This window comes from Aythya fuligula, chromosome 1 (genome assembly GCF_009819795.1).
Source record: "Aythya fuligula isolate bAytFul2 chromosome 1, bAytFul2.pri, whole genome shotgun sequence".
NCBI lineage: Eukaryota > Metazoa > Chordata > Aves > Anseriformes > Anatidae > Aythya > Aythya fuligula.
The window spans coordinates 185,177,167-185,186,060 of record NC_045559.1 but is presented as its reverse complement, the minus strand read 5'-3'; the positions used below and the strand labels follow the sequence as shown (position 1 = coordinate 185,186,060).

At 40.2% G+C, this 8,894-nt stretch overlaps 1 protein-coding gene across 1 annotated transcript; it reads left to right on the top strand.

The window, feature by feature from the left end:
- The first annotated feature begins 304 nt into the window (after positions 1 to 304).
- POMP (proteasome maturation protein) lies at positions 305 to 7,372 on the top strand. The gene is made up of 6 exons (XM_032206854.1): positions 305 to 344; positions 1,390 to 1,487; positions 2,263 to 2,323; positions 3,068 to 3,169; positions 5,035 to 5,128; positions 6,804 to 7,372. Exons 1-6 carry the CDS (start codon positions 342 to 344, stop codon positions 6,869 to 6,871), a joined length of 426 nt encoding a protein of 141 aa, XP_032062745.1. The 5' UTR covers positions 305 to 341; the 3' UTR covers positions 6,872 to 7,372.
- The last annotated feature ends 1,522 nt before the right edge of the window (positions 7,373 to 8,894 follow it).

The window sequence follows — 8,894 nt, the reverse complement described above, 5'->3', positions numbered from 1 at the left end:
CATGGCAGCAGGGCTGGAGGGACCCAGGAATGGCCATAGAGGGGAGAAACAGGGAGCACTTGCCCCTTGCAGCACCTAATGGCCTGGCATGGCCACACATCTAATGGCCATACATCTAATGGCCACCCCAATGCCTCCCCTATAATGGCAGCCCCCATCATGGCGGCCCCTCCACCGGCCGCCATCAGCAGCCCCGCCCCACCTCCAAGCCCCGCCCCCATCCACGAGGCCCCGCCCCCCGGTCACGAGGCCCCGCCCCCAGCCCTCCCCGCGCGCGTGACGGGGCGGGGCGGAAGTGGCGGGGGGGAGGAGGCGGAAGTGGCCGGGAGCGGGGAGCCAAGATGGTGAGCGCGGCGGGCGGGCGGGGCGGCGGCACCGGGAGCCGGGGGAAGGGGCTGGGGGTGGTGCCGCCGCCTCAGTTCCTTTCCATGAGGGGATGGAGGGTGCCTCAAGGCCTGCCCCGGCCCTCGGGCTGCCCCGCTGGGGGGTGGTGGGGCTGTGCTGAGTCACGGGGGCGGCGCGGCCTTGGTGGGGCCTCGGGGATGGCTCTTAGGGGGGTCCCAGCCCTCGGGGGGGGCCTCGCAGGGGGACAGGCCTCTCTTTCACCCACCTGGCCATGCTGCTGTTGGTGCAGCACAGGGTGTGGGTGGGTTTCTGGGCTGTAATTACATATTGGTGGCTCGTGTCGAGCTTCTCGTCAACCCGCACCCCAAGTCCATGTGTATTTATGCATATTATAACCGCTGTTTAGGGGTTTTCTAATAACTATTAGGTTATTGGCTGTTATTCGTTGCTCTCTTGCTGAGGCACGTTGTGTGAACAATCGGAAAATCACCTCAGTAAAAGCAGACAGGCTGTCTTTAAGTTTGCAGTGTAGGTTAAGATGGCCTTACGTTGTATATCTGTGGTGTGGTGTTCTCATCTTCTGCTACAAGTTACTCTTTCATCTTTGTTCTTTCGATGAACTAACATACCGGAATGATTGAGCACACCTTCCTCTTTATGTGAGCCTTAAACTATTTGTCCGTACTCAGATCTTACACGATTGTGTCCATACTGAAGTAAATGAATGCTCAGAGCTCTGCTCCATCAGCTGAGCGTGACCTTCCGTCTTCCTTTTCATCCTCACAGCCCACGGTGGGAACAAACAAGGGGTAGTTGCGAAATTCTGTTTTAACCAGAACCCCCAAACTTTTCGTCATTACCTTCAGCTGTCATTAGACTCTCTGAAAGAACTTATTGGAAGTTTTTTGTAAAGGGACTGAAGTCTAAGGCTTGTGTGTGAGTAGTTTGGGAAGCCTTTTAGCAATTTGTTTCCTTTACCTGGTCTTAAGAGCATATGCAAAAGGAGGCTAGTTCTATTAAAGTAATCCTCACTTTGTGTTCCAGGATTCCAGAGGAGCTGCTTCTCTGTTGAAGGACAGTATCCCAATTACTGATTTTTCAGCTTCTGGGTCATTTGAAGGTCATGATCTTCTGCGCAGAGGGTATGCTTTGCTTATTGTTGTTAAATTGTGCTATAGCTGATGTTGAACTTCAGATAAAGGAAGAAAGCGTGTACTAAACTTCTGTTTTTCAGAGAAGGTTCTTGGCAGGTGTATTTCATATGCCATAGCCTGAAGCCTGTGTGTTTAGTTAGATGGTCCTTCAATCTTAAAATTTCTGTTAAACATCACTTTGACATCTAGATAGTATTAATGGATTTCCACCCGTTTGCTCCTTTTTAGAAAAGTGATGTCCAAATGTTAATCAGTATGAAATACTGATGAAATATAGTTGTAATATACATGTATAAAAGTGCCCTGTAGCAGTGCATGAAGTGGTTAATTTCAGCGCTGATATAAAAATTAATCTAAGTATGCCTAAAACACACCATGTATTTCAGCTGCAAAAGCTTGGAGATTTCTAAAATCAGATATGTAGCTGGGACATAACTAAACCTATACAGTTGTCATTTATTAATGGCTTTCCCTTTCTGAAGGGAGACAAGAACAACTGTTGCTCTATTTTGTTGAACTTAAAACCTAAGGAAAAAATATGTCTGAAATTTAACATTTTTTTTGGTCTTCTGGTAGTGCTGTAAATAGCTCTTATTTGCTTTTTCACCATCAAGCATTAATTCTTTTTAATAGTTCAAACGGTACCAGTCCCGTGTCTTGTGTCTCTGAGGATTGATACTTGTATCTGGGGTTACTTTGGAATGCAACTTAAATTGGTATCCTGATTAAGTTTTTGAAGTTCAAATCTTCCTTGCATTTCTAGCTTTACAAGTGTGAGAAGTGAGTTGTTGCCCAGCCACCCCCTGGAGTTGTCGGAAAAAAATGTAAGTACAGTGTTACATGGAGTCTCCTTCACCCTTAACTACTTAGGGATTTTAAATTAGCAATGTGGTTGATGGGGCTGCTTGATGCAGCAGCAAGTGAAGAGCAAAGCCTGGCTTTTAACAAAATGAAGGTGGTTAGCAATAGTAACACTTTATGTATGGAAGTAACATTGTTGGCAACTTAAATGAAGTTTTAACCTCCCACTTGTGACTCTTCAAGTTTGTAGGCGGGCTTCCAAGTTGTGGTTTACCCAGTAAGGTGTAGCCTTTTAAAGGCTGTGTTTGCTGCCTCTGTAGTTAGGTAGTTAGGCACTCCTTTCACATCTGGAAAGCTGATCCTCCTGTTTTGTCTTTAGGTTTGCCACATACCTTCATTTCTAGGCTTTCAGACCGTGAACCCATAAATACTTTTCACGAAATTACTAGATTCTATGCTTGTAATATTGTAGCAAAGTAATGCTCAACTCCACCACTTGGTGGAGTTACATGTCCTGATACTTAAAAATAACAAAAATAAAATTGCCACTTCTGATTTATAATCAAATCTAGCAAAACTCAATTTTAGCTTTATAAAACAGATGTTAGTGCATTGCTACCTTCCATGTGCATTTCAGTTGTATATGATGGTATCCCTGATTTTTACATGTAAATGTTATAAGCATGTTCATTTAAGAAGGATGTCACAAATCTGTTCTATAATTGTACTTGAAAGTAGTTATTTCTAAAAAATGTTGTTTGTGATAGTTCCAGTTAAATCAAGATAAAACAAACTTTGCCACGCTGAGAAATATTCAAGGACTCCATGCACCTTTAAAGCTGCAGATGGAACTCAGAGCAGTGAAACAGGTAGGCTTTTTTATCTAACTGATATAACTTAAAAATATTGGAGGAGTTTTTATCTGGGAAGATGTCTTTGTGTCTTGAAATACAACCACTTTGTTTCCAAAAGAGGTTTTAATGTAACTGCTTTTGTTTAAAAGCAACTTTTGCAATTCATAATGTCCAGATCAGTCAAGATGCTAAAGGCTTTCAGCTGCTGTTCTTTTTTTGTGTGGTTAAGTGTTTAGCACTCTGGGTTTTCTGTGGATGAGCTTCCTTGTAAGCCTTCAGAGAAAAGCAGGAGGAATTGAGTATTAATTCTAAAATTAGTACTCCCCTGTGTGGAGCATGAGACCTTCATAAGAAGCAATTTCTGCATCTGTAGAGAAAGGAGACCTTAAGGGTCTGAAGCAGGTAGTGATGTAGGAATGGATATAGAGGTTATGTGAAAACTGAAGCAGAAAATTTGTCATTATTATTCTGCAGCTGTTCTTGTAAGATCAGGGAAGGTCTACAGAGAGATAAGTTCACTGGTTTTAACTTTTAATTGGGAAGCTGGGGCTGCCTCCTCTTCCTTCTTATTTCCTAGGTTGGAGAGTAAGTGGATGGTAGCTGACTTTGTCCCTTAGGATACGCAGAGATCTCAGTGATCCTAGTGAACTTTTTTGGGGCTTGTTGGAGGTAGTCAAGCTATTATGAATTGTTTCTCTAAGTGACTAGGACTAATTTTGTACTTCCTTCCTGCGGATCAGTTGCTGCTGAATCGCAGTGAGTGACGTGAAACTTGGTAGAAACTTCTTGTCCTGAAGATGCAAAAGGCAAACAGAATGTAAGAAAATGTCTCTTGATCTCAATGTTGCTCTCTTGTGAGAACATTATTTTTCTAATTGATGTTAGCACATGGTAGAAAGCGAGACAGGTGAGGACAAGGATATTGAAAGTGTCTCCAGGGGCGTTTCTGGGGATGATGGGGGGCAATATGGTGGTTAGAACATTGTTCACTGCTGGCTTTTATGTATCATGTTAGATATATATAAGCTCCCTTTTGGTATAAATTCACCTTTCACCTAAAATTTAAGGGAATACATAGTATGTGTATTTGAACTTCTGACAATTGTACTACAGGGTATTATGGAAATCTTAGTATTTTGTGTATAAAGAGATAGTTATGTGATACATCTGTTTGTAAAATGCATTCCTGGTATAACCGAGGTCTCATTATTAGTTGTTATTTTTATTATTATTAGTCTCATTATTACTAGTTATCACTAGTAATGAATGCAGATGTTCCATTCTCTGAATACTTAGTCTGAATGTTTTATGTAACCACTTGTTTTTGTTGTAATACTGTAGGTGAAGGGCACATAAAATAGGCTTGAAAGTAACGGGGTGTGGACTTAGACTTAATTGTTGGAAATCTGAGAAACAGATTTAGTTTAATTGTAAGGAGGATTATGATTATGTATGAAAATTGGTATAGCTCTTTCATTATATTTCTGACTTGTCAGATGCAGGAAACTTAGAATGTGGTTTCCAAACATTGCAAGGTCAGTCTCCAGAACTGACTCAAGGCTGTAGATGTGTTGCAGAGACTCTTGCCAGCTATGTGGGAACAGATCAAGGAAGGGGACAGAACCAACTTTTTTGACTACTAGTAGCTGCACTGCAGTGAAATCTATAAATCAAGTAAAAGGCTGTTTTCAAAATAGTGATAAAAACACAAGACGGTGATGATGGATAGGTTTTGATATTGATGTGTGCTAGTAGTTCTTATTTCATCATTGTGGTCAGACAAAGAGGTGACTGTCTCTTTTCTCAGTCACTTCAGGCAGAAATCCAAAAATCTCAATTTCAGTTTTGCAAAAACTTTAACTCTTGTTGTCTTTCTACAGGCCCAGCGTCTCCCCTTTCTTCACAGCTCAAACATGGCAGTGGATACTCTAAGGGGAAATGATGAATGCATTGGTTTCGAGGATATTCTTAATGGTAAATACTTTGCTTTAATGTTATAGAAACATTTAAAGGCAAAATTTGGGAACTGTGAAGTTCTTTGCCTCTAGGGTATAAGAACTTTTAAACATGCAAAATGCAAATAAAAATTGAATTCCCAGAGGTAAAGAAGCACCAGGGGAAGGAGGAATAGATGTAGTTCAGCTGCTACCTGTGTGGAAATTATTCTGAAATACTAAATAAATCTGTTTGCTTTTGGGCTGGCTTTATTAAGGAGTAGAAGACTATGTATTTTAATGTGTAGCTTACATTTTATGCCTGTTTCCCCAGAAATTTTTGAACTACTTATGCAAATTTTGGCAGGCAGAGGTTACGAAGATACAAAGCTTTTATAAGTTCTATTATTAGAAAGAAAGGCATAAGAAGAGATACTGAACTAATGGAACTCCCACCACTGCATACTAATTCAACAGCTAACAGCTGTATGATGTGCTACTGACTGACAGTACGTGTGAAATAGAATAAGCCAGGGAAAATAGTTTAAAGGGAAAAAAAGTGACTTTGACTTCTGTCTAGTCAGCACTTAAGGACATAAGAGGAAGCAGAGGGTGTTTTGAGGTGGTGGGATTGGAGAATGGAAAAAGACAGGGATATAGGAAATGGAATAATGAAGGAGCAAGTGGGAATCTAGAGACAGGGTAAATGTGTTGTTATTTTCTGGAATGGATTTACAGGGAGCAGGGGAAGGAATCTCAGGTGATCGTGGTTCAGGGGGTGGAGCGATGACCAAGCTCCTATAAATTGTTTGGTATTTGCCATAGCTTGTAACAAGCTGTCGCATGTTTATAGAGTGCTGCGGAGTGAGTGGTTAGTTAAAATTGTTTACAGTAAGGCTATATTTATCACAGGGAGCTATATTAGGTAATTTTGGTGTCCCTGGATGAACATCAGAAAGGTATTAAGATACCTTAGTTATGGGGGAATAAAAATAGTTAAGTACACCTGCAAAGAAAGGTACTTTTCTTTCAAGATTTGCTTGCAACCTTTTTTTTTTATTTTTGGCCTTGGCTTTCATATGGAAATGAAGTTCATACTGTCAGTAATTGGCATGTCTCGTGTCATCTGCATGTTGCCTGCTAACCTTTGAATATACTGGCTAATATGAACCATAGAGAGGAGATCTCAAAGATACTTAAGGACATTGCCTTTTTTCACAAAAATCCTTTTGACAGGAGAAGAGAAACCACAAGTATGTCCCAACTTGCAGAAGGGCTGCAGTGTGAGCTCCTACTGTGCTAGACCTCAGATTAAGTTGCATTGAAAAAATGTATGGCACTTGAGGAAGAGCTTTGGCCAGAGTTGCTTTTTATTAGACACAAAACTCAGCCTGGAGGTTCAGGCTATAGGAGGTTGTGCTTATGTAATAATGTTTGGTTTTACTTGAATTGTTCTCTCCCCTACCCCTTCACAAAATACTCTTACCCGTGTTCCACTGAAGGTGCGTTGGTTATCTGATTATTGCTTTGCACAGAGGCATATGAGTTAGACAGACCTGCACTACACAGCACTGTCAAGAATCAGTCAAATGATTTTTGCACTAACCATTACAATGAAAAAAAATTCCAAAATTGAATATGGTTTATCTTTTGTAGTTCCTGTTGGTCTTTGTGGCAAAGTAAAAGCCTAATGTTGTTTACTTTTTTTTTTTCAGATCCTTCACAGAGTGAGGTTATGGGAGAGCCACACATGATGATGGAATACAAGCTTGGTTTATTGTAACAAAATCTACTCCTCAAACGTTTTGTGCATGTCTTTATACTGCAGATCTAAATATACGATTACTAAATTGACACTCAGTGTTAAGCAGTCATACAGGTATCACTTGCCTTCCTTGATGAAGAGGCACATTAAATGTTTAAAGTCTATAAATTGTTCTGTGCTTGTTGTCAATTATATAAATGTCCTGTAACTAAATAGTTTAAATGATGTCTCTTCATACACTGCTCAGGACAATAGCTTAACTATGGAAATCCTATCTGTGTATACAAGAAATCCAGAAATACCCGTGCATTTTAAAACTGGTTATTGTAGGTAAATGCATTTAATGGATGTTCTTGCAGAAGAACTTTTTAAGGGGAAAAAAGGTGTTTTCCATTGAGTAACTCTTTGTTCATGAAAACTTCCATACACTTTTTTTAAAGTATTGAATAAAGGTTTGCTATAAACTGTTGTGTTCCAAAATATAATTACTTGTAAATCAAAAATCTCTTGTCCGCAACACAGTGTTGTTCGTTTTTCTTGCCGCTACTTTAAAGGTCTTTAACTTCTGCTCTGCCGGTGGAATCCTGCTACATACATCTTCTCCCTCCTGTTAAGGTGGCAGTTGATGAGTGAGTCATTGAAGTGTTGTGCAGAATTGGAAGTATTGCTGTATGAAGGGAGTTAAAGGTCTGGATTGTTTTTAACCCGTTTCTGAGAGGATATTCTGGTTTCTGAAACTAGAAGTAAATTCCACTTCGAGTTTAAAAAAGTGTTTTAAAATCCATTTGGGGACATAATCAAAAAGAGCAGCTATATCTGGTATGTCAGTGTTCAGAAATAAAGAATGCTGCTTCACTGTGACAGTACCTAACAAAGCTGCTGCAGCGAGAATGTGAAGATACAGGGGTACTAGATGAGAAAATGTTGAGGGTTTACCAAGATTAGGCCTTAGTAAAGGGGGAAGGAAAGACCTGTACTTAAACTTTTTAACAAGGAGTGGGCCATTGGAAAGTGTGTGTGTGCTTGTGCGGGTGTTGTTCTTAAGGTTGTAACAATTAATTCTGATGTCATATATTCACACACATGCATCATAAATCTGTAAGGCAGTTTATAGGATTTTACAGATTAGGATTTTAAATATTACTTCATCTTTTCCAGATTTTCCTATATTATTTCAGGTGTTATCTGATACTATGCACTGGTGATCCCTTTTTTTTAATGGGGAAAAAAAGTCTGTGGTTCAAAAGGACTAGTCTCTTGTCATCTACAGGGAGCCTGAAACAACGTGTTTATCCAGCAGATTTTGATTATTCTTAGGAAGAGTGGTAAGTGTACTTAGTGTCCTGTTGTAGATCATTTTAGCAGAGATGTTGCTGTAAACCTCCTTTCACAATCCCAAAATCTCAAACATCTCTTGTGCTTTTTGGTATGCTTAAAGCTGCCACAAGCTCCCTACCCATGTGCACCAAAGCTTCTAGCTTTCCCCCACTGTAAATTTTGCAGTGCTTTTTTGCGTATTTATTGCAAAACATTTCAAGTTAAAAACTGAGATGACACAAGGTACTTTACTGGATGTTTTATTTGCTTTATATATATTCATTTAAGAGTGAAAATTGCCTATTGAGAGTTGGAGAGATTAGAGGTTTTTGCTATGAGATACAAATTAAGACTTGTATTTTTGGCCTCAGTGAAGTTGAACAATGGGATGAATAAATTTAACATGAAAGGACAAACCTACTCCCTATCTTATGTTGCTGTTCTTTCAGTGAGCTTGTATACTTCATTGGCTAGTGGGATTGGCTGCTAATTTATAAGTGGCTTAAGTTTCTTGGCAATTATGTATAAAGCAAGAGTAAGCTGTTGTAAAGCAAACTGGGTCAGGCCAGAAAGGGAGATGACCTAGGCAGGTCTGGGATGATTTAAGATACCGTAGGAGGATTTTCAGGTCTGCCTTCCTACTGGCAGTGTTCCAGGAATGGGTGTGCAGAAAACAGTTGGCCCAGTTGTTCAAGGACTGCTACATTCTAAACTCCCTGCCTCT

What these genes read in the sequence shown, in the direction of transcription:
- POMP (XM_032206854.1), top strand. An exon ending in CATGATCTTCTGCGCAGAGG is followed by an intron (nt 1,488 to 2,262) that starts GTATGCTTTGCT and finishes TTGCATTTCTAG; the next exon opens with CTTTACAAGTGTGAGAAGTG. An exon ending in TGGAGTTGTCGGAAAAAAAT is followed by an intron (nt 2,324 to 3,067) that starts GTAAGTACAGTG and finishes TGTTTGTGATAG; the next exon opens with TTCCAGTTAAATCAAGATAA.